The sequence below is a fragment of the Cebidichthys violaceus genome, unplaced genomic scaffold (genome assembly GCF_023349555.1).
Source record: "Cebidichthys violaceus isolate CVI_PGR_0920_01 unplaced genomic scaffold, fCebVio1.0.p SCAF_80, whole genome shotgun sequence".
Lineage (NCBI taxonomy): Eukaryota > Metazoa > Chordata > Actinopteri > Perciformes > Stichaeidae > Cebidichthys > Cebidichthys violaceus.
In genome coordinates, this window is record NW_027176965.1 from 850,267 (window position 1) to 875,705 (window position 25,439).

General features: G+C 46.1%; 1 protein-coding gene across 4 annotated transcripts in view; it reads right to left on the bottom strand.

Annotated features, from left to right (window-relative positions):
- The window catches only part of nalcn (sodium leak channel, non-selective), a 64,809-nt gene that overhangs the window by 34,922 nt on the left and 4,448 nt on the right, over window positions 1-25,439 (bottom strand). For all 4 annotated transcript variants that reach the window (XM_068702090.1, XM_068702093.1, XM_068702091.1 and 1 more), the window contains 11 exons: window positions 25,275-25,415; window positions 24,994-25,176; window positions 23,512-23,595; window positions 23,238-23,377; window positions 22,997-23,125; window positions 19,636-19,787; window positions 18,041-18,183; window positions 17,690-17,794; window positions 13,658-13,744; window positions 2,623-2,754; window positions 878-1,045 (listed from right to left, as the gene is read on the bottom strand). In XM_068702090.1, the coding sequence (XP_068558191.1) occupies window positions 878-1,045; window positions 2,623-2,754; window positions 13,658-13,744; window positions 17,690-17,794; window positions 18,041-18,183; window positions 19,636-19,787; window positions 22,997-23,125; window positions 23,238-23,377; window positions 23,512-23,595; window positions 24,994-25,176; window positions 25,275-25,415 (1,464 nt within the window). The remainder of the gene's footprint in view (window positions 1-877; window positions 1,046-2,622; window positions 2,755-13,657; window positions 13,745-17,689; window positions 17,795-18,040; window positions 18,184-19,635; window positions 19,788-22,996; window positions 23,126-23,237; window positions 23,378-23,511; window positions 23,596-24,993; window positions 25,177-25,274; window positions 25,416-25,439) is intronic.

Here is a 25,439-nt window from a genome sequence, read left to right on the forward strand (position 1 = left end):
GTTGAGACGCGCTGGATATGTAAAATGATTTTGTTAATCAAGAGGGTCATATCAAACTCAAAACTAAGATTCAGCAGCACAAGCGCGACAGAGACGCCATTGAGTGACCGGTTCAGAGACGTCGGGGTGATTCTCTCTTTTAGACCCGCCGTCTAACCTGGGAGGACTTGTGTAAATGTAATAGATTACTTGTCAGGGTTGAAGATTCACAACGTATTGTAAAAGAGGTGCGGACACAAATGAGGAAGGCTCGAGAAGAGTGGTGAAGAGGAGCCGTGATACGCCGACGAAGACGCAAATGTGTAGGCAAACATAGAATTTATAGACAGAAACAATGTAGATCACCGCTGCTAGATACTAATCTCTAGTGAGGACAAATGCATCACACATTACTGCGTCTACTTACAGAATGATCAGGACTTTCCCAGCGCTCTGCCTCACATACGGGGAGTTGAGGACTGCATGTTAAGGCTCAGTTTTTATGCAAAAATATCACCTAAAAACCATCAGGGAACGACTCTTTTCACTGAACATATCAAACGTCCCTCAGAAATGGGTCACGACTGGAAAAATCACTTCACCAGATCTCTGTTAGACACTTGTGGCGTCGGTACATTTAAAGCATTTTGAATGAATAGTGGAGAGGCTTTAACACCGAAGAGCGATATGATTGATTGTCGCTCATTAATGCGCGGTCACAGGAAAGAAATGTCACTAAATGATTCACGGCTTCTGTTCCATCTGAAGTGAGGATGATTCAGTTTCACATTTAGGATATAAAGGGATCCATGTATGTTTATACAGGCATGCTGTGTGTGTGTGTGTGTGTGTGTGTGTGTGTGTGTGTGTGTGTGTGTGTGTGTGTGTGTGTCTATACCTGAAAGTAGGTGAACTGAGAGTGGTAGAGGTCGGGGTAGATGTGCAGCGTGGTGCCCACCACCAACAGAGATTCAAACTTGTGCAGGGAGGAGCTGATGTAGCCGGTGAAGCCCAGACACCAGATCTTCAGAAGAGCCTCCAGGTCAAACAGCACGGTGAAGGCGACCTGGGGTGGAACGGAGGAAACGGCGATCAGCGGTTTATTACTCCCCGCCACCACAAATCTCTCTCAACAAGAAGCAGTTAAAGGAATATCTCACCCTTAAAAAGACACGTTTTCTATATTGATTACGGGAATTCTTGAGGAAAACGTTCTATTCAATTAATCAAGGATTTACTCCGTTTGCGGATTCTCCGTTCGCTGTGGAGGCGTGTGAGATAAATAAAGTTTTATCAAAGGTAACGCATAGATATACACATGGTGGCCATTTCTCCCCCAACCCTGTACAGGTTACATGTTTTATTATAGAGTCATTTTGAAATGAATTTTACTTTTCCAATTTCTGCCTCTTTACATTCATTTCAGAGGAAAGACTTTGTACTTATTTGACAGCTATAGTTACTTTGAAGATTTATCAAAATATACATTCAATTCATAAAACAATGCCTCACTAACGATTGAACTACCCAGTAGTATAAAGTAGCTCAGCCTCCACCAGCTCCACCACTTAAATGCAGTTGTCCTGTACCGGAGACGGAAATAACTGAAGACGGCACCAGGCTGCGGTACGTTGTGTTGTTGGAGCTTGACCCAGAGCAGGGGCCGGACATCGGGGTACCGTGTTCTCTGTCACATCGATTCTTACCTTTCTGTTCCAAACCTGTCTCTTGCTAGTCCCCTTTATGTGCCATACTAACTCCTCGGAGGACCCCTTTAAGTAAAGCATCTGAATGCTTCCACCACCTTCAGCAGGTGGGTGGGGGGGGTTACAGTAAAAAGGAGGGAATGAAATTGGCACCTCACCAATGAAGCGTGCATTTCGGCGTTTAGCTCTAAACCCAGTGGCTCCATTTTCTATTTTTCCCTCCACAGCCTTCACACAGATTGGAACAAATCTGCAGATCGATGGCCGTATGATATGGATGGAGAGAGTGAGCGAAGGTAATATTGTGTCTGTTTTGTTATTTTTTTTCCTTTCTCCTTCCTTTTTCTTATCTCCTCCATTCAGCTGTGTGTGTGTGTGTGTGTGTGTGTGTGTGTGTGTGTGTGAGAGAGAGAGGGACGGGGGAGGTGATTACACTCCTCGCAGTCTTTGTTGGCGCTTTCCCACCTGAATACTGATGACATCAAACCAACCTGCATGACTCAAAATCAAAAGGAGCTAATAAACAAATATACATATACTGAAGTTGATTCATGAAAATGATAAATATACAAAAAGGTATGGATTATAAACTGTCTGGTACCCTCAAATCCCCAGTTGGACCATACGTCTATAGAAAGTGGTAATATCACGAGGCACTCAGACTACGTGAGGATTAAATCCCTATTAATAACAGACCGTGACATCACCATGGAGGCCATTCCAAATAAGGACCTCCACAGTAGAGACAAACCCTTTGTCTGTGTCCTTCAACGGGCTTTGACCAAAAGATGATCTCACGCTGTTTGTTATCTGATAATATGAACTAAAGCCATGCTCGAAGGCCTTGTGTCAATGTTACAATCCAGAGGTCGAGGTCGACATCTGGAGTTGACAGAAAAAAAAGCAGGAAAGTGAAGGAAAAAGAGAATCATCTCACCTCCGCCAGGTAAAACTCATCATAGTGCCGGCGGTAGTTCTCGCCTTTGTAGTAGTTGCTAGCGGCAACGATGACGTCCACGGCGACCATGCTCAAGATGAACATGTGGAACACGGAGGACCGCATCAGTTGCTGTGGAGACAGAGCAGCGTTTCCATCGCAATCAATGTCAATTGCACACGACGGGCGAGGAGGAAAGAAGAGGCGCGTGGGAAATGCGACGGCCATTTTCATTTAGTTTCCCATTGAGCTTCATCAAACTCTGGTCTACGGATGTGAGCCGGCAACACCACGATACTAATGAAGTTAGTTACAGCCAGTCTGATTGAAGGTTAGAACTCGGGCACATGATGTACAGACAGGGAGACAGGTAAGGTGTAATGACCCACAGAACAAGAGGGATTGTGACAAACAGGGCGATGAGACTCTGCCTCATACATGTGACGGTACAGACACGGGTTCTTTCTGTTTCTGAGCTGCCGACTGTACACTGTCCTGTATATTACGAGGTGGAAACAGGCAAAGAGGGAGGGCCGGCGGCTAAACGGCAGGCAATTCAAAGCAATCAGGAGCCTTTCATTGGTCGCTGGGAGAAACATCCACCCAGACGGCAGAATCAGTGTGCATTCAGACAGCCCGGAAACAAGAAAGGAAAGGGGCGAGGAGCAGCGTACCTTATTTCCCGAGGGGGACAGCGGGGGGGCATTGGACGCCTCCAACAACAACGTGTAATGGAAACAGTCGGGGCTTAACAGAATGGGAGGGGAAACACCCCCCCCCCCTCTCCCCTCCCCCCTCAACAAAAATGTTTGGAGAAAAACTCGCACTCCTCGCTCAGACAAACACCGGAACGTATGACAGATGTGATCGCAGCCTCGATCCGCATGTATGTGGCATAACGAACAGCTTGAGAGTGGGTAGCTCACCCTAAAAAAAGACTGGCATGTGAGACTGGAAATAGGAAGACTTTAGGAAAGATGAAGAGTGTTTGCAGCAATGCTACCCCGGGAAAATGGGACCACTGCCATCTACCCTCCTACACACGAACACAGCAACGGTGCTTAAACTTCTTAAACTCTGGAAAGATGATCCACCATCGGTAATCAGAGAAAGAGTGACGACGACGGAACTCGTGTGATTATCTGATGGAACTTTGAACTTGGGCAGATGATTCACTGCTTTAAGGAACCAAAAAAAAGTCATACTCAGTGACAAACGGAAAGAGCAGGAGATTTAGAGAGAATGTCATCTTTTAACACATGAGGTGACTGTTGTTTGTATTTACCTGACACGGTCCTCTTCTGGTGGTGTTATTTCTGAAAGGTCGGAGCGAGTAGCACGATTGTTAAAGCACTTTAAAACGCCGCTGGGAGGAGGTTAGAATCACGGTTATGCTTCTCTCTCCTTGAAATAACTAAATTACAGTCAATTAAAACAGGATTTCCTACATTTCTACCACCTAACCTCTTGGATTAAGTCAAAAACAAAGCCACCTGCACTAGTTAGATAGAGGATGCCATGAAAACCAAAAACGCCTAAAAGGGCCGACTCTTTGATTCGGCTCCTGAGCGAATGGCCCACCTCCTCAGCCAAAACCCGTCCCATCAGCGGGCTTACCACAGGTGGGCTGGCTGGGAACGTTAGCTAACACAGACGGGCCGATCCGTCCGGCATGTCGGCAACAGAACAATCGTTCTGTCTGCTAATCTTTGGCTGGAGTCGGTAGACCAAGCAGGTTCAATAAATATACGCTAGCTTCTCTTTTCCTTATGTTCTATCTATGATCGCAGTGAAACTCAATTATTATTGTATTATTATTATTATTATTGGGAAAAAAGTGGGTTAATTGAATAATGAGCTCCATTGCTCTGGCGCCTCTGCCTGTAGCCACGCCCAGCGGTGATGTCACAGTGTGCGGACACGCCCCCGAAGTAAACGGATACATCACTGCAGACAAGATTTAAAGCTGGCGTGAAGTTTTACGAGGTCGTATTTTCTGCTCTTATTTGGTCTCGTCTTTTTTGTCTTATTGTTTTTTAATTCATTAGCTTGTTATTGAGCACAACATTCCATTCACTGTTGTGAAATGTGAATTCTTGCCATCGTGTAAACTCAACCCAGACCAATACAGCTGCTAGTCTTTGGTTTCTACACGCACACACACACACACACACACACACACACACACACTCCGCTCAGCCAAAACACCCATGGGGGAGAGCGTCTGGTTGCTGGAAATGTCAAACTGCTTTGTCACGTCCAATCTCAGTCAGGGAGCGCAACCACTGTGTGTGTGTGTGTGTGTGTGTGTGTGTGTGTGTGTGTGTGTGTGTGTGTGTGAGGGAAGGAGGGGGAGATGGAGGCAAACTGACAGAGAACAGAAAGTGGATGCTTGTGCGTATGAATTGGTTTTCTCAAGGTCCTGACTTTGCCCATATTCCCTGTCAGCTTTTGGGAATCAAACAGATACAGTCTGCCCATCCAGCTCCGCCACAAAATCACTTTTTTAATCTCTCCCTCACATTCCCATTTATTTATTTATTTTCCAAATGGCTAAAGATGTGCCTTCATGTCGCTCCAAAGGCAAAATGCCCTAATTCACCCAATGCAGCTGATGGCACTGGCACTCCATACATGGCCTCAAGATAGATTCAAAAGCATAAATCAGGGGCAATATATACCCCCCCCCCCCCCCCCCCCCCCCCCGTTGTGTCTCTGAAATCCTTTCACACATTTGATGGATTCTTTATTATGTGCGTTGCTGATTAATTTCTAAAACATGACCCAGTACATTCTGCAAAAAATACAGCATGTACTCAGCTCTCACTTGCTTGAATGCAACACGGCGTACGTGATAGAAATTACGAACGCAATTAGTGTTGTAGATAAATCATTTCAAGTGGATGTTGGTATTTGGGGAAAAAACTGTTGCACGCTGAAGAAAAACCAACGTTAAAAATAAGAAGAAATAAACACCGCCCTGTTCGTCAAGCGTTCTGACTTCTTATTTTTTATCACCCAATTTATGCCCTGTCAATTTAAACAGTGCAGCAAATCGTCACTCCGTGAAGGCTGTCTGGTCAGTGCGACGTCAACTGCAATCTCACAGAGGAGGAGAGACAGCTGTGCTCATGAGAGGCGTCCCGACATGATCCTCTGTCAATAGGCATCACAGTCATCTGGAGGAAAGGGGGGGTATATATATGTATATATATATATATATATATATATATATATATATATATATATATATATATTTAAGTATGGCTGATACCTGGAGCATGTCCAGTGGCCGCAACTGCGACCCAACCAGGCAGACTGGCAGACCAAATGGCTGCTTCCTCCTGCTCCGTCTGTTCACTCGGACTGCCAAGGAGGAGGACGAATGCTCCCTCCTACCGGCGCATGAGGCGAGCGTGGCGCCCGTGCTCGTGGCTGGCAGGATGTATAACGGCGTTCACACAGGACTTGTCGCCGACCGTCCGGGGCAGCGTCCTGGCACCGTCTCCCGCTAGAGAATTCTCTCTCCTGTCTACCGAGATCAAGAGGAAACTGAGAGGGATTAGGGACCGCTTCACTTGATTTCATCTCCTCAAGTCTCCTCGCTGGCGTTCTGTTGACGACAAATAAACAAGTGAATCTGTCGAGGCTCTTTTCTTTTCTCGCGGTATGGAAGTGGGCAACGGGAGAGATGCAGAGCAGGTCTCTTTAAAGTCTATTGTCAAACGGGTGAGCAGCACAGCCAATTTGTGCCTAAGTCTGCTATCGACAATGAGTTATTTGAATCTAACCCTTCTGGGGCTAAAGGAGTGTGGGTGTAAAATGTTGCTGGGTCGGGGATCCGGCGCAGTGGGAGCCCCTTGGCTTATTACAGGCCTGAAAGGAGCGGGCTGACTCATGTCTCTGGCTGGGAAAAAACAGCTCTTAATAAAACATGATGGTCCGCATGTCTGCGCCCTCCAACTCTTAATAATTTCTGCCGCGCTCCGCCACCTCTGCGTCCGCTTCCTGTCTGGCTTACTCCTTATGGAGTTTTTGCTTTATTCCTTTTTCAGCATATATCGCTGTACGTGTGCTTCCGGCTGATTGCGGTCCAGACCGAACGAACGGTCTGGTACAGTCGTCGTGGTGTGATCTGAGAGCGTTGATCTCACAGGCCTGGTCACATCTCTTGCAGGTCATTTCCTTTACCATCATACATGTACATATCTATCCCACTATGGCCCTATATACATTCGCCGTCTATAACAATCTTACTCTCCTCCTCCTCTGCTGTCTCCAGACAGTTTCCCTTTTCTACGCGTCTCCCACACAACAACCTGACAACCTGACCTTTACCTTAGGCATGGGAAAAGGAGGCCTCCAGAGAATCAGTAACCTTCTGGCTCGGGAGGGGAGAGGTCAAAAAGGTGCTCCTTTCATGCTCCTACTTTCATGCAAGAGGCGACGCTAAATAAAGCCGATGCTTCTGGTGTACTAGAAGTAGGGAGCGCTGGTCGTCATCGCACGCCCTTCCTTTGTGGTCATTCAAAAGCCGTTCTTAATCCCTCACACACAGACATCCCTTAGATCCTTGAACTTTAAGTAAGGTTAGTCTACGCTGCATTTGAAAAGACTTTTCTTTTATTAATCCACTGGGGTACACCTGTATAGTGCGCCAGTCTTTATTTCTTTTGCTTAACGCAGCCAAAGCTCCAATCTGCAGTGTATTGCGGAGCACTAGAGGCTAATTAGAAGACCAGGTCTGCAGGGAGAGAAACATGACGCTTCATTAGCCTCCGCCGGACTACACTGCTACTGCGAGAGCACAATGGAGAGGCTCAGGAAACCAGTAAAAAGCCTTAGAAGCAGCGTCTGCACTGTGAACAGATACAAACACAGTGTCGTGGGATGGATACGGCACGATGTCACCATATTATATAAAAGTGGACTTGGCGGCCTAATTGGTGTGATGCAATGGCAGGCTTCCTGTGGACAGTTCAAATGTTTAACGGTCAAGTATTTTGACCGACATGTGTCCGACATTGTGGCTTCTAACTGTGCCGAACGGGTGAACTGGGGACTTAGTTGTAGTTGTTTTGCGAACACACTGCAGGTGGCGATACATGATGCATCAGGTATCGTTGCATCTGGGCGACTCATTCACTTCAACCTTGTCAGTTGACGGTTAATGATCTGAAGCACAGCTTGTTTTAAGTAGAGCTTTTATCCAATCAGATTCCGCCCCTATGCTGTCTCTAGGTAAAAAAAAAAAAAATCTGCCTGGAGGCCTTCAGAATTACAAGTGAATCCCTTTGCAGTTTAAGTAAATGGGGACGATATTGCTGATCGTCATCGTCTTCAACCAATCAGATCTTTAGTTTGAGATGTTGGGCGTGTTCTTTGACGTGTCAGAGCCTTCTAGCTGGCCTACAAGTACGTGATTGGTCAGTGGTGACAATCCCAATATCTACTGCCTCTGTCCAGTGGACAGTATGCTTTAACTGCCATACATATTATTTATGGCACTACTTCATATGCTTGTTTATATATTATTATTTGTACAACTTGTTTTTACGAATATAGATTTTTGTTTGGTTTTATATGCGATAGGAACTATTGTTACGTCCCATGTTGCGCTGGGGACACATTTAGTCGTGGCACAGCAACAAGAAGACACCTGAAGTAAATAAATAATATCTGAATGGCCCGTGCTCTTCAGTGTGTGGTGGAATGCGTGTTTTAGCGCCGCAGTTTTGCAGGATTGATTTTGACTATATGCATTGTCCGTTAATGACATGATTCATGTATCTGCACTCTGCCGTTAGTGTATTTGTAGGTGTTGAGCTTCATTTTTACACAAAACAAATAATAACTCGTTAGCTGTGGCGTCATAACGAGGTTATTAAGAGGTGGTTCAACTGTAGTAGGACAGCACTGAAGGCCCAGGTATAAAATTGCATGTATTTGACAATATGTAAAAGCCATACGTGGGTCACCTGTGAACTCTGTCATAGATAAGCACATCGCTCAGGCCATCACACTCTGCGCTCCTCGAGCAAAACGCCTCACTTTAGCTCGGAGCTCGGAAAATGCAACTCACACGGAAGGCCTTTCGATATGAACTCGCCGATAAGGAAAATCTCTCCCGGAAAATCTGGAAACCACTTTTGGACAAACGGTCGACTCATGGTGTAACCACATTCACATATGTTCGGGATTACAGTTTTCTGTCTTGTTTGTTTCTTCCATTTCCCAAAAGATATTTCTGATGATTGTATCTTTTGTTGGCTGCGTGTTCTACTATCATATGGTAATGATGTTTTGTTTTTCTCTATTGGCAGCAGTTACAAGAACAGTGCTGGTAGGTCTCATGAGCACCAAACTGCCATCATTACTGCAAACAGAGCGCAGAAACTGAAGCTTCTCAAACCAAAAATGTATAGAAACTGAGCTCAAAAACATCACAGAATGATAATTAAAACTGCTGAAGACGATCACGTTCACAACACACATCGAACAGTCCAGAGTGGGAGGTGAAGGCTCGGTGTTTTGAGGGCTATTTGGGTTTGTCGCCCCTTCAGGAGGGGAAGCTGTTGTTTCGTCTCCAAAAAGAGCAGGTGGTTAATCAATTACACGTTATCTCCAACTGCTGCGGCCCGTCGGACCCAGACGGACCAGACTGACACCCACGCACGAGCACAAACGGACGGACGGACGGCGACGGGCGGATCGACAGGCCGACAGGCGAGAGGCGCTGCCGGCCTGACTCCGACACATACGAGCCGGTCCGGCAGGTGTGGGTGGGGGCAGACGCTCGCAGGGCCGCGTGTCTGTAGATGGCGCCCACCCGCCAAGCCCTTGAAACATTTTAATCATTTGACGGCCAATTACTCTGGAGCCGGGCAGAGCAGAACAGAAACTCACACCCCGCTTGCTCGGCACTCGCAGATGGCCCTGCGGGCTGGATCCACTCTAACCTGACTACTCAGCTACAGCACTGCTCCCTTCTGATGTGGGTGGAAAAGCAATGAAATAAGGGGTTTGGCGAGGCTTTAGAGGAAGAGAGAGCGGGGGGGGGGGGGATATCCATCATTTGTTGAAGATGACAACAAAGTGATATGACGCGCCCTCCCTCCTCCTCCGTTAATTAAAACATCGAAGAACGGAACGAAATGCTGTGTACGATACTTAAACACGTGCATGGAGAAACAGCTGCACACTGCCCTCCACGACATGTACTAATGCTCATGTACACATGCAGTGAGCAGGTGGCAAACTCTGAATAGGGAAGCCAATGAGGAAGTCCCTTAGACCTGCATTCTTTCTACTTGCAAAAAGAAGTGAGAAGAAAGTGAGATTATGAGACCATGGCCCTACTTCTCAGAGTTTATGGACTAGAGTCCTCAATACAGCATGATGTACATCTAGTAAACTATGGTCCATTTAGAGTCAAATAAACCATAAAGCAGGGTACGTTTTAGGGCGGGGCTACCTTGTGATCGACGGGCCGCTACCACGGCGTCGTCCGCCCACTTTCGAGCTGTGCGCTTTGCCGTCGACATCAACCATCTCCGCTTGTAGTATCTCCCTCGGTTTCCTACGCTGCAGCCCCGTCTTCTCTGTGAAGAGGTCTTTGTGGTTTGGTGTGAACAGCTGGGTTAGATCTTGTGGTTTTTTCCCCCCGACACCGTCAGAAAAATCAAAACACTTTCAGAGCGCTGCGATGGCTTGAGATTCCACGAAAAAATGCAGTCAGTGCATGACTGGCATCTGAACACAACGGATTGACTTCTGAAGGCACGATGCGCGTCAAAGTCTCTCTGTCAGTACTGTTCAGCTTTCACGCTGCTTGATCATTGTCTTGACTCTTTGAAGATTTAAGAGTCCAACGTTCTCCGTCTGTAAACTTGAAAGGTGGCTGTTAAATGTTTGCTTGAATATTTGTATGGATTCCAATCATTTTCAATGAGGAAAAAGCAACATTCACGGAGACTGTTTGCTGCACGATCTGGTACTCTGCTGCCCATCTGCCTGTTCATTCTGTTCCAAATACTCACATTTTTACCAAAATACATAAAAAATATACCACAATACGACATACTACTTGTATTTGTAGCTCGAAACAAACACAAGAATATAATAACGAATCAAACACTCTGCAAGTTTTTCAATTCTTGGAATTCGTTGTAATCGACATGAATGCAACTTTCAACTGAGCACAGCAAACATTTAAGCCTCTAGACTCTACTTAATGCTGAGACTAAATAAAGTCTATCACTTTAAATCTGCAGGAACATGTCCACAATGGATGGACGGAGTTGGGTTTAACAGATGGGTTCCACTGGTGGAGAAGCACTGCATGGATGACAACATCCATCACATAATCAAGGCATTAATCGTATTCCTCCAGATGATTATACATCAATACAACCTCTATTAATGTTGATGTGGATGCTGTGGTGGACAATGAAGAATAGCAGTAGGATTAACAATTGAATTGATTATCTACATAATTAATGCATCAGGAGAGAAAGAAAAAAAAAAAAAGAGCAGTGAAATAATGAGGAAATAAATCTTCCTTATAGATTTCTGGCATCCCTGGCAGAGCTGCTGCCATGGAAGTCTTCAGGCGGCTGTGTTTAACGTGACGTCTAGGTGCTTGACTACAAGGTCTGCTAGAGCCCCGCTGGATGAAGGCTGCTCCAGTGTCCTACTGCTTCTTTCTAACAGTGAGAAACCGCTGTGGCCCTTTTTCTTTCTCCATTTACATGCCTCTCTCCAACTCTGTGACCTTGCATCACAGGCAGACATTAGCAGAAATGTCTTGTGTAACCCTGGGTTCTGCCATGATATTTATTCTCCTGGTATCAATATGAAGAAAGACTGATAAGATCGGTACGTTTCTCTCTTTTCTACGGTGCTTTTTATGCGTCGGGCTCTCTTTGACAGGAGACCGTCCATCACGGTTTCTGAGCCGTGGCCCGGAGCCCAGACACTCCATGTGACGGAGGCGTGAGCTGCTCTGCACTCTGACCAGCTCAGTAACCCGGTCCGTCTCACAGGTCCGTCTCACAGGTCCGTCTCACAGGTCGTCGGCCCCACGGAGTCCGCGTGCTTAATGACTTAAAGTTACTACAAGGAACTTTAATTTGATGTTAATTTTGGAGGTCCGTGTGGACGAAAGCGGTAGTGTTTCAGAGCACCAGACTCCCCTTAGAAAACCTCTCTTATTTAACTGCAGCAGAGGTCTGCTACGGCCAGTCCTGGTTCTGGTTCTCCCGTGTCTCCCTTCCCTTCCAGCGGGGCCCAGCAGTACGGCCTGGGTCTCCAGCATCGTGGTCTCTGGGTTTGGTGCTAACCGACGGAAACCGGCGAAGCTGCGAGACGAAGCTCTGCTCCTGGCCTGGAGGAGGAGGAGGAGGAGGAGGAGGAGACTCTTCTGCCGGGTGCTGAGCTGTCTTTCTCCGAGCTTCCAAATGCAGGTCTGAGGCAGGCCGGTCGGTCTGAGGCGGGCCGGTCGGCTGGAGTCTGAGTTGAAGGAGTCTCTGTTGAACCTGCATGATTTCATCTGCCATTGCGTGGAGTTCGACCCGGTTGCACCGCTGACAAGCATCAAGAATAATCAATATAAAAAGCGAATCTTCTCTCTCATGGTCTTGTTTACTGATGTAGGTCATATAGAGGCATCTGTGTTAAATTGAGACTGCTTCACAACCAGTTCAAAGCCTGCCTCAGCGTGGGCGTATAGCTACAGGTGCCAGTAAGAAGTGTAGTTTGAATCATGACCTGTGAGTGAATTCGTTTTTAGCAGATTTTACCGTAGAAATCTTTCACTGCAGCAATCATTCCTCCTGCTCCACCACTGCAAGGCAAACAGTAGCATTACGTCATTAGCGTTACGAAGTAAATCACCAGGAATGTGCACTTGAACATATGCGTAAGTGTGATATGATATGATCTCAAATATCAAGGCGGTTTCAGCTGTTTTCCCGGACAGCCCCTCACTGTTGTCTTTGACGGGGAGCCCTGAGGGAAGCGGCAGTCTCGTCGACGTGGAAGCTCCATCTTTTTGACTCGCGGCCCTAATGACTCCCTCTGTCAATCTGTTAACCCTTTCATTTTACCGTTGGAAGCGGTCTTCTGCTTGTCGGCAGGAGAAGACAGTAATAGCTACTTTGGTGTGAGCGAATGAGGCAGATGAAGCAGCCTTTGGGTGTTCCCTTGTAACGGAGCACAGGGCTCAGTGGGAAGTCAGCCGTGTTTATCCCTCCGGTTGTCTAGATCTTCCCTCCAACTGATGATGAGGCTCTGGGGTACGTGCTGCTTTAATGGGAATACTGCATATTTCACGTTCTTCCTTTTCCCTTCTTCTTTACTCCCCTCTTCTCTGTTCCTACACGTGCCCTCGTCCTCGCTCTGTGTGTGTGTGTGTGTGTGTGTGTGCGCCCCCTTAATGCTCACCTCTGGGTTGGTTGACGGCTCTCCTGTCCCTCTCACAGCCCGCAGACGCTGTCGCCACTATCTCACAGCGAGGGCCCAGCCTTTTTACACCGCAGCGCTATCAACAGTGGGCCAGCTGCGAGTAACGCCCGCTGCTTTCGGGCTTATCTTTAAAGCCCAACACCGACCACCAGGCGACGGAGGCGTCCATCGCGTGGACGTCATTTAAAAACGCATCTGTCCGCCAGACCGACGTCATTAGCTCTACACATCAAACACGAGACTCCCCTCGTTCAAAATCCCATCATTTGGCCGTTTGACACGGCCGTTGAAGAAACGGACAAAACGTGGAAAACAATGAGGTGACACCGAGCGCAACTGTGGCACTCGTTAAATGGACGAGGTCTACTGATTCTCCATCCATACCAAGCAACACAAACGCTAAGAGAGACGTTTGAATGATTGAAGGTTCAGCACACACAAAGTCAGGTTTTATAGTAATCATGTATGTTCAGGCGTCACCTTTAACATAAGCTGAATTACGCGTGTGTGAAACACTTTACACCACCAGCAGCAGCAGCAGCAGCAGCATATTAATGATGTGTGGGTTTACCTGGAGGCAGGCGGGCGCTCGGCCATGAGGTTTGTTGACGTCCACAGCTACGAGCTGCCACCCCCCAGCAGCGTCTTCATGGAACATCTGTGGCACAAGGACAGCACATGAGGGACTGAAACACACACACAACCTACAAGCTGCACACCATTCAGGGGACTGGCCAAAAACTCATACGCACACACGTCCACCCCGTTGGCTACATCTTCATAAAACATCTGTGGCCACAAAAAAAAGAAGAAGAGCTGAAGGCATCATACAAAAGCAGCATGACAGAGCTGCTAAATACAGTATGTGGGCCTAAGGACCGATCGGCAGAAATAAAAGCTAACCGGTGTCACAGCAGAGACCGTCAAACTCACAAGATAGCTGGTTCACTCGCGAACATCGTTCTCCTTGAAGACGAACTCAACATCTTAGCAATGAGCACGATCACGACGACTGGATCCAACATGACATGTCGTTCACCTCATACGCTGGCAGATGAGTTTCAGTTCGTTGCCTAACTTTGCCGTAAAGGACTGAATCGTCTGGACCATACAACACGATGAGAACAGTCTCTCAGTGAGAGACCGAACGCTGAACGTCGGCACGCTAACGCGCTCAGCGTTGACAGTGACAACATTGACCTACATACTAACTGATCATCTTCACCATCTTAGTTTAGCGTGCTAGCATGCTAACATTTGCAACTGGCACAAAATGATCAGGTATGGTATTTTGACTTGGATCCATTCCATCGAACAGCTTCACAAACGTTTCACTCAAAGCAAACATGTCAACCTCATGGTGGCGCTAAAGGAAAATAAAAGGGGATTCTCCAAAACCATTAGGATTCATCCTCTGGGGATCACGAACGTCTGTACAACATTGTGTGCCAATCAGTACAGTAGATGTTTCACCAGATGACCTGCTGTTGGCCCTAAAGGGAAAGCCAGGGGACATGAAGTCAGTAGGATCCATCCTTTGAGGACAATGAATCCCATATTTGTTGAGATATTTCCGTCTGGACCGACCAACCTGACGGCGAGCTGACAGACCCACATGCCACTAGCATGGCTAAAAACAACTAATCTAAAAAAAAAAAGCAACATTACTATTGAAGTCCATATAATCCAGATTTGACTGATGCTATATTAGGTGAATGGGTCGTTAGAAGCCACAGAGCAGACACCTTTTTTGCATGAACATCCTATTAAATTTAATTGACAAATGTGCGAGAACGACATCCATGAAACTGAGAACCCCCTCTGTTCCAGCGACGTCTTAAAGCCGTCACATCGGCTTCATGATTCATCACAGCCTGGAAGACTGCGGTGCCTCAATCTACAGCTTCTTATCACCATTTAGTTCAACATGGCAAAGAGAACGCATTCTACAAGCTCGATGCCCAACACACACAGGGTTGGTGTAATTCAACTTTAGATAAGACAAATTAGGCTTCAGTGTAATTGAAGTTCAACCCTTAATTACAACTCCACTCAAGTATGGGACAAAAAACCTGATCCTATGGAACAGAAGTGGATTCATCCATTGTTATTTCATCAACAAATTACAGCCTAATCTCTATTAAGAGACCCAATAATCTGGCAAAGTCAAGGAATGGGGATGGTGGCGTGGGTCGCGTCTCCCGGGACCACCAGCCTTCCTCTCTCAGGAGGACGAGGACGCCTGCATATTGTTTCAGTCTCTGTGATTGACAGTTAAGTGTTACGCCACAGCTAATTAGTTTTCCCCCCTCTAAGATAAAGATTGGGGCATGACGATGTGATAACAATTAATTTGGATAATGGAAAGAAAGGCTAATTGTTTTCAAGGTCGGCATAAACACGCCGGTGGCACCGGCCTGTTTGCCATCGTGATCGAGAGAACGGAGGTTCTCGTGTCGTGACGTTCAGAGATGTACCATTTTTAATAAATAACAGAACTGAAAACTTCATTATAATGAAAAAAACATTGTAACATGTTTAATGTTACATTAGAGGATTTGGATTCTTACCTAATCCAACATTAGAGGATTTGGATTCTTACCTAATCCAATCTAAATGTATAATTTCATAGCTTCTCTTTTCAATCAAAATATCAGCTAAATACAAATGCATATCCACGCATCTATCCGCAATATTCAATATTTATTGTTGCAGCTTTTTAATTGGCTGCTGCTACACACACACACACACACAACACCTGAAGTAGTGTTCTATATTTTCTGTGAATTTTTCTAAGTAACATCTCTGATGTTCTGCCTCTTCATCGTCAGTTTTCACTTGTAACGTAATCATAAAACAAACTTTTAACAAAATAATGTGTCCCACTCTCTTGATATTCCCTGATTCAAACCCTCTAGTCTACGTCGACCCACACTAGCCTTACTGTACGCGTGGAGGACGCACAACAAACTTTAATCAAGGCACCGATCCTACCGGAGAGGAGATTTTAAAGACAGCTAAATGTCTGGACTGAATGATGGGAGAAATCTACGGGCATATATAGAATCAACCCCCCAAAAACTGTCAAACGTATTTCATCATCATTACTTTTCCCTCACCCCAAACCACTTCTTTATGACCGTGAATGTATTTTCAGGCCGTAACGACTGTCAGTATTATCTCTCTCTAGTGTAGATCCATCTATGGGCTGATCTCACGACGAGTAAAGTGCTTTTCAACATTCCTATCGCACCAAATAAAATGTTAATGTTAAAAATAAATATGAATCTCTTTGGAGACGAATGTCTTTCATAGTCTTCGCCAAAGTTGCTTTCGTAAACTCCGGGTTTGTCACTCGCTTAGCGGTTCATGTTGATTTATTAATAGTCTCACATTTGCAATCTTATCTATCTTGTTTCATCAAATTATTTGGAAGTGGCTTTTTGTGCCTTAATTAAATAACAATAGAGGAGAGACGGCAGGAAATGAGGGAGAAAGAAGCAGAAAAGATCTCCAGCCGGATCGAAACCAGGTCTATAGCGGTTCATGGTCTTAAAAAGTATTTTTGAAGTAACTAAATCGCCACTGCTACAACAGTGAATCATATAAGGCTGCACGAGGCTGGGCAAAATAAGGCTAAGCCAGGTAGCACAGGTGTCCTTCTGCACAGCCACATCCTGTAGTATGACCTGTTCTTCCTCCAGTTTGACACGCCCAGCAATCCTCCAAAGGGTTGTTATCCAGGAAGCGTCCTGATCAGACGCCCCCAAAACGACCCCAGAGGGTTCCTTTTAACGACAAGGAGAAGCCATTCTTCTCCAAGCTCTCTCCGGAGAGACCAACCTCCCTACCAAGGCCCTCAGGGTGACAACGGACGTCCTGTGATGTACACCATTTCCGGCCACCATTGATCACATGAACTCGGTCGACCTCCCAGACCTCGTGGCCTTTGGAACACCGACTGGTGAATCAGGAGCGTACCCTTCAGGCTCCGCTCGCTCGTTACCGTGACAGCCTGGTACCGTTGGCGATGCACTAATCTGCTGGTCGGTCTTTTGCCTTTGCTTTTTCATATCTTACCCTTACTTGAGAAGAAAACCCTGTGATAACTCCTTCACTCATGGAAGTAACTTGCTTCCAGCCAAAAAGGAGGGCAATCCACCATTTACAGACAGAACACCACGGGCCTCAGACTCGGACCTGCCAACTCTAAATCAAACTAAGCGGACGGTAATGGTCTGACCAAGCCAGCGGGATTTACAGATGCAGGCCTGAAGTCGCCAATGCAGACACTCTCTACCCTCCAGCACCAAAACAGGCACATGTAGCACCGCCGGCTGCCAATTCTAACGTAAGTGGAGCCATTTATTGATGACCGTGCACTCTGGTAACCCACTCCTGTCAAGATGCGTTTGGGCTCGTTCCTTTGATTCTTGAATTCATGCAACTTTGATGAGCTGAGCTCTGATGAATAGACAGTTTCTTTTTTAGTTTGTTTTTTTTATTCGCACTCTGTGCCAAGATGACCAGCTTCAAAAAAAGCCGGAGTTGAAGGAAATGTTTAGAATCGGGTCAGATCGAGGATCCAGCGTGACGGTCGTACCTGCGTTGTGGCCGTGGAGGTGGTACTGCTCCTTGACCCCCACATCTGCTGAAATTGCACTCTTATCTCGGCAAATGTCTCGATGATGACTGCGATGAAGACGTTCTGCAAAGGGGAGAGACAGAGAGGGAGTGAAGCAGAGACGGTGAGAGAGGAAGGGCGGGTCCGTCTGTCGACTTCCTTTAACTATCTGTGGCGGGATATTCCTTCTCTCATTAGCCAGAGGACATTCTACTAACAAGGGGAAGCGGTTGGGTCTGCAGGTGAACGATTAGGTGATGTCAATTAACCGAAACCTTTCGGTGTTCAGTGCAGAGAGAGAGAGAGAGAGAGAGAGAGACTGGCTCTAACCTTGACAAGCCATGCCAAGAAGAAAATGAGAGTTATGAAGTAGAAGTACGAGCGCCAGCGCGGGAAGCTGTCGATGGCTCTGTACATGAGGAACACCCAACCCTCCTGTGACGCCGCCTCGTACACGGTAAAGATGCTCGTACCTAAAACAGAGACAGACAGAGGAGGCGGAGAGGCGTGCAGTCAGATGAAAAGCACAGATCGTTATTGAAACAAGTGTCAGTGTCGGCCTTCCGCTTAACGCCGTGATGTCTGTGAGCGTCACCCTAATTATCATGGCTCCCCTCAAACTAAGCCTTTCAAAAGAGACAATACCTCGAGTTTCTATATAATGAAAGTAGGTTCTGACAGCCCGTGAAAAACACAGCGCGCCGGTGTCCTCCCTTCTTTATAATGACAAGACTTTAAGACAGACACAGGCTCATTAACCCGATGGGATTATCTTTAACGCACGTCAGCAACTGATCTGGTCAGATGTGTTTTGTGAGTTTCTTTTTGTCTCTGTCGAGTTTGAATAAAATGTGTTTTTACCGTTTCTGTCAATGGAGTCCGGTAGCTTTGAGGAGAGCATATATATATATAACTTCTGTTTCTCTTCAAGTCAACTCGACAAATTAAGGCTTCAGTTCGACAGAACCAGAGCTGCTGATTGTTGGAACAGTGTAAAGACTAACAACGACGGCTTTTGATTAGTTTTATTTTGTTTGAATGAAGGGTGTTTCCATGAGCAGCGAGGATAACATGACTGGACATCTATCTGGTGACTTTGAGTAGAGCATCATTATTTTAAGTTTTGTACGTTAATAATTATAATAACTGTCCAAATCCCTGTTGGTTATATATTATATATTCACTTCCACATAGATCACAGCATCGTGAAAAGTAAGGCATCCAACCAGCTGACAGAGCTGTCAATAGATACTGATTGTAACCTTTCCCTCAAAAGACAACAGCCAGATGTTAGAGGTTGTTATTGGGTTTGTGTCCAGTGGGAAAGAGGCTCTAGTGCATCTTTATGAACAATGTATTCCCTCTGCATGGGTGTGAATAAGAATAGTACACATGTATCCTCAATAAACTCTTTTAGGAGGCGAGAACCATTCCTATAAATAGGATCGCATATAATAATAAAGTCAGGGTTTTTTATACAAGGCACTTAAGCGTCACAGTAAAAGCTGCATTAATATTCATAAAGCGTGTCGATAGAGCAGAACGTTTAGGCTGTAAACGGCAGTGAATGCGCCACGTTCCAGTCTGTGACGTCTGAGTCGAGCTGGGGTTTGCTGTGAAGCTCTCCCTCTCCTTCACGGCTATCTAAAGATTAGGGGCGCTGCACTGGAACCGACACCGGAACCGAGCGATGAGAATGCAGGACGCTGCCGAACGGCACCGCTTCACACCGGTAGCTGGTAATGTGCCGCGCTTCAGGTCCCGCTTTCTCACACTGGGCCATTCTTCCACAGAATATGCATTTTAAGCGGGTAAAAAAACAGTGAAAACAAAAGCTTTTATTGATGTGAATTACTTGACGGACGTTCAGTCCTTGTTGTGGACGTGTCGGAATGCGTTAAACGTGTTAAGCGTGCGGCTCGTACCTAGTTCATTGAAGCCACTGTAGCCCAGCTCCTGTCGGCTGAGGCCCAGCTCCTCCAGGTCCATGCATTTGAAGCCGTGAGGGCACTGATAGCCCTCCCCATCAGGGGAACAGTGAGTGTCTGGGATGGCCAAGCTGTTCCATGTCACATTACTGACAAAAAGGTTAAAAGAAACAAAGCAAACGGTTATTAAAAACAAGTGTGCAATGTGTGGTAAATGGAATCACTATCAGCTGTCATCACTCTAAGATTTGACGGTTATAATGTGCTCTATAATGAAAACAGGGAGTTTAGAAGTGAAATATTTACGGCCAGCTACACATTTGAAATGAGCATGAGAAACACACACACACACACACACACACACACACACACACACACACACACACACACACACACACACACACACACGCTGCCCCTCTCCCTGTCTTTTAGCCACAGGTGTTGTTCCCGGAGCTGCTTGATTACTCTAATGAAAATGAATGCCTTCAAATTGGCTGCCCAGACATTCGTCCAAATTGTTTATTAGGGTTACAGGATCAGAAGGGATAATTTATTGCGTTATCACAAAGGGCAATCAGAGGCAGGGTGATGAATCCGATGGAGCTTATTACGCTGGGGGGGGGGGGGGGGGGGGGGGGGTAACACCGCTATACCTTATCAAATGAATCACGTTTCTTGGCGACAAAGAGGAGATAAATGAAGTGTTGGATGAGAGGCCAAATGTCCAGCAACAACGCAATATTAATAATTCAGTGAGTCAAATGAAAAACAAACCGTCTTTGTGATAAGAGATTATTCGGGTTTTGGTTTTTGATCAAACCCAAATTAATTTGTAATGCTTTGCATAATTGGAAAATGTGAGGTCCTCTCAACAAGCTCCGCCCACAATCCATACAATTGTTTCAAAATATCAAATCAAGACTTTTATTTTATTTAGAATGAAACACACGATTAGTTGTGTGGATCTAACTCACACTGAACTGCACGTCATTCACTCCATGGAGTTAAATAGCGACGAGGTCGATCGCAAAAGTCCTGACGTCGAGAAAAGAGGACCCCGCTTTGTTCACAAATCCAAAACCCTTTCATCTAACATCCATATCAGGAAATGTCCCCCCTGCTGCTTTTCCCCCCCAAAATTCCCATCAAATCCCTTGTGTTTGAGAAGATAGGGAGCTTTGACTTTATGCCAAGGGCATGAGGCAGATAGAGATTAGACACATCAGCCCTTGTGTGACACATTTCTAAAATATCCCGACAGGAGCATATGTATGTATGTGAGGGATTTAGGGAAAGGAGCACGGCAGCAAACACATTGCATGTGCTGCTCCCTCGCCACACTTTTGGAATAATGTCACAGAGGGACGTCTGCCATGAATGTGACATCTTCTGCCGTCTTCCCTGATACTAACGATGGTCGATGCGCACCGTGTCCCTATAGGGAGCACGAGATATGTGGAGGGGGGGTAGATGGGCAGCCGTTAAGCAGGAATTATCTTAATACATAAATGAAATCATCTCAATGAGTGTGAACTCTCCCTGCAGCCTGGGGCTTTAATCAAGACGGTCGCTTCCCCCGGTCTTTTGTCTCCGCAGGGATTCCTGTTCTCTGTATCACATCATCATCATCCTCAACCCGACGGTTGAAAGCAGATCCTTCACAAATGTGTTCGAGCGCTTTGCGGTTTTGCACGGCGATCCGCACAAACCGTCACGACTCCCAAACACCACAACTCCCCCGGTGCCGACGCCACATTACCGCACTGCCCATTGCTCTGTAATTAGAGTTTTCTAAAGACAATTACAGATTAGGCCAGTTAAATTAAAGTTCATTGAATATTTCAACAGAATAATTGAGCTTTCTTTTCCTATTTTGCCCCCAAATAAACGCAATATTATTCTTAAGAAGCACGACTTTATTCCATCCGCCCACGAGTTGTTGTGCTTCCCGCTGCAATAATGTGCTGAACACCGACGTCTAGAGCAAACAAGGTGTTCCAGTAATGAGCTCTTGCCTGTGTACCCTCTAAATTACTAGAATTAATAATGCTATTGGATATGCTGCTCCACTTAAGGAGAGCCAATTTAATGTGTAAGGCCAGTGCTTAGAAGGTCACACCAAATGAATTACCAAAGACCAGATGCAGTCAGGATGTGAGACTACCTACAGTACTGACTGATCAGCTGACCCATCTTTGCTTTGCTGTCTTTCATTAGAGCAGGACGACATAGACTCTGTGTAACTGAGCTTTCACACTAAATGGACTAGCATGTGCAGGGGAAGGCTGTTTCTCTCAAAGAAAGACACCGCACTGACGTCAGGGTTGAAAAATGTGCAATAGTCATTCTCATAACAGAGTTATTTTTAAATAGGACTAAGTTACCAAAGGCCTGTCTCTGTTAGATTTGATTTACGTCCCATCTCTGGCTGGAATCAGTGAAGTTGCAATGAGCAGCACACCCGTTGTTGTCATTGTCATTGTCACTTCACGGCAATTTGCAATTCGCCGCGCGTTAAAAAGACGTGGGCAACGGCACCGATAGGCCGAAAGAAGCACATGACTGAACACTTTCTATTCAAGCCGACGCAAAGAAACGTCTGTACGATAAGAAGAAGGCAAGCAAAGAGAGAGAGAGAGAGAGAGAGAGAGAGAGAGAGAGAGAGAGAGAGAGAGAGAGAGAGAGAGAGAGAGAGAGAAGAGTCAGAAAGTATGTATAATATACTGCAAAATAACTAATATGGAATCTGGCAAAAGTAGCTTCAGGTCGTTTAATGCAGCATCCAGATTGTGCGGACCGCTGCAGTGTTTCACACCGGCAGTAAAACAAGCTACCACCTCTGCAAAGCAGAAATCACAATATTAACCTGCGAGCACAAAGCCCACAGGAAGAGCTCATCAACACAGATGAGGGGGGGCCTACAGTACATATTTAGGGCTTTTTTTCAGTAGCTGTATTCATAGGCTGTTTATGTGATGATCAAATATGCTTGCTCGGCTTTTACAGCCCGTAACGCACGGATTAACTGTCTGGCTGGGCGCACTCAGGCCCATGTACGTCCGTACCGACGGTGTTTCGCTCGGATGTTTTTGCACTTAGCGTTGGCCCTCCTCCATAAACTGTAATAAGGAAAAAGACACAGTACAGTATCTTCTAGCTTCTTAAAAAACATCATTAACCATTATTGCTTCAGTAAATGTTTTTTAGTAAAATAAATAAATGCGTCGCCTCCATTAAAGCCGGGAAAGACAGCCTCCATCAAGGTATTTAAAGGTGCTCATTAAAGGATGACAGCTTAGTGCTTAAAACAAGGAAGGAGAGCGTCAACGAACAACAAAAAGTGAAGCTTCCTTCCTACCCTTTCTGCGTGTCGTTGGTGACGCAGTGATGATTGAACGTTCCGAACATTTGAACGCCCAGGATTCCGTACAGCAGGAGAAAAAACAGCAGGAAGATGGAGACGCTCCAGATCTGTTCCCCGGATCGCCTGCAGAAGCAGAGGAGCAGGGAAGAAAAAAAAAAAAAGCAGTTTTACATGAGCGAACCGTGATAATCGTGATGGCCGCAGTGAGGAGGAACGCTCGGGACGGTGTTTCTACTTCAGTATGTTGGTGATGCGGGAGCGAGGGAGCTCGAAGCGGAAGTAGATCCGGAAGGCCCGGATCATAATGAGCGCTCGGGGGATCCGCAGCATTCCCCACGGAGACATCTGATCCACCAGCTCCGCTATTTCAAACACCTGACACAAAGAGGATCGGATCGTTAAGAAGCAACTGCAACGCTGTCCAAGCACTTTGAGGGCTGAAATAAATAAAAAAAATGGCAACATAATAAAAAATAAAAAAAACTGTAATTGTAAATGTTGCAATATACCTGCAGCACCAGGGACACCCAGATGAAAAACACCATGAATCCATCAAACATACACCAGCGATCTTTCACATAGGAGTTGTCCCCCTGTGCAGAGACAAACAGAGGCATCAGCACCAGAACAGAGAGAAGAGAGGAACAGGAAGAGGAGGAGCATCTGCATTCTCCAAGGCCACAGATCCCACGACAAGGTGGCGCTTTCTAACAATGACAAGACGTCCTGTGACGTTTTAAAATGGCTCCAATGTCAAGTCTTTGTGTCTGACCGCAAGTTTTTACAACAGCCTTGTTTTTGACGTGAAAAGACAAAAGAAGGATCAGGACCCTGAAGTGTGAACAAACTGAAATGTCAAGGGGCAAAACTGGGCATACTTAATTACCACTGAGAGAGAGAGAGAGAGAGAGAGAGAGAGCGAGAGAGAGAGAGAGAGAGAGAGAGAGAGAGAGAGAGAGAGAGAGAGAGAGAGAGAGAGAGAGAGAGAGAAGCTCTTAGGGGGTCAGTCCTCCACAGAAAGGGAGGCTGTAAATAGGAGGGTGTGTTCTGACACACTCCACAGATAAGACCATGTTTGATTACACACTGACAAGAACAAAAGCATGCAATTACTTTACCCTGCTGTGAGGATCATTATTATTATTTATTTTGTGCAGGCACTTTCATTAACTAGCTACAAAGTAGGACGCTCAATGTTGAATATCTACATATATATATATATACATACATATATGTATACGAAATGTTCCAGTTGTCATGCAGTTTCTCTGCACAGGTGTCCTCCGGTGCCTCTCTTGCTTGTTATCCTTGATTTGCCAATTAAGCTGTCTACACTTTTTATGGCAGTAATTACGGGCCTTTTCATCTGCCAGCTGTCCGTTCCTGGATGCTTCTAAAGAACATTATCTGTCTACCTCAGATTTTCCTTTAATCGCGTCGATTCATCTGATCGTACGGGTCGATGCAACCGGTGAGGTTGCCTTTCTAAAGCCCGACTGAAGTCTGACGCAACACGAGAAAGGGCTGATGGGCCAGCGTGCGGTCGCTCAGGTGTCAAGTGGCCGTTACCTACTTCCACTTACATTCAGCAAAAACTGGAGAAGCGGTTATGTCAAAAATGAAAGCGTTTACTTCAGTGTTCCCATGTTGTTTGCCTCCACTGTGTTCTGGTTATGTGCACATAAACTAATCAGTCCAATACTCTATATCCCTTCCATTAACTTTCATTTTTAGATATCTTAATAACACCCAAATGTAAGCACAGAATGGAAAACAAAAAACTATTAATTTGCTGAAATTCTTCCAATAAGCTCGAAGACTTCACGTGTCACAGCGTAGCTTCCAAGACACAATGAAGCTGCCTTTCCCCTCTTTAGTTCAATGTACTTCCTGTTTCCTTTGTTGCCATTCTATCATTCTATATTCCAGTGTTTGTGGAATAAGAATCCTATGATCTTGTTAACCTTTGAGTTGCTGGCCGTGCGTCCTACCTTGATGATCCCTCTGATGTGCATCTTGGCGATCATCTCGGCGGTGTAGAGGAACATGAGCAGCGTGTCCAGCGTGAAGGTGACATACTGCAACGGAGGGTAGTGCTCGAACGTCTTCGGGGTGTTCATGCACACGGAGATGACGCTGATGATGGCGCAGGCCCGCAGCAGGGAGTGCACCCACTGCAGGAGACGAACAGAAGAATGACGCCGTGATACGTTTTCTCCACTATTCTACGTGTGGCTCGACGGGGACGGAGACAGCTCTGTGGCAAACTCACTGGTTTGTTGATCCAGAAGATGTCGGCGCTGTCTGCGAGGGTCTCGTCCGGCCCAAAGTCGGTCATGGGCTGGGCCTCGACCCGTGAGCTCTGTTTCCTCTTCAGCATGCTGGGGCTCGCTGTGCTATACAGAGAGTGGATCTGACAGAGAGGGGGGGGAGGCGG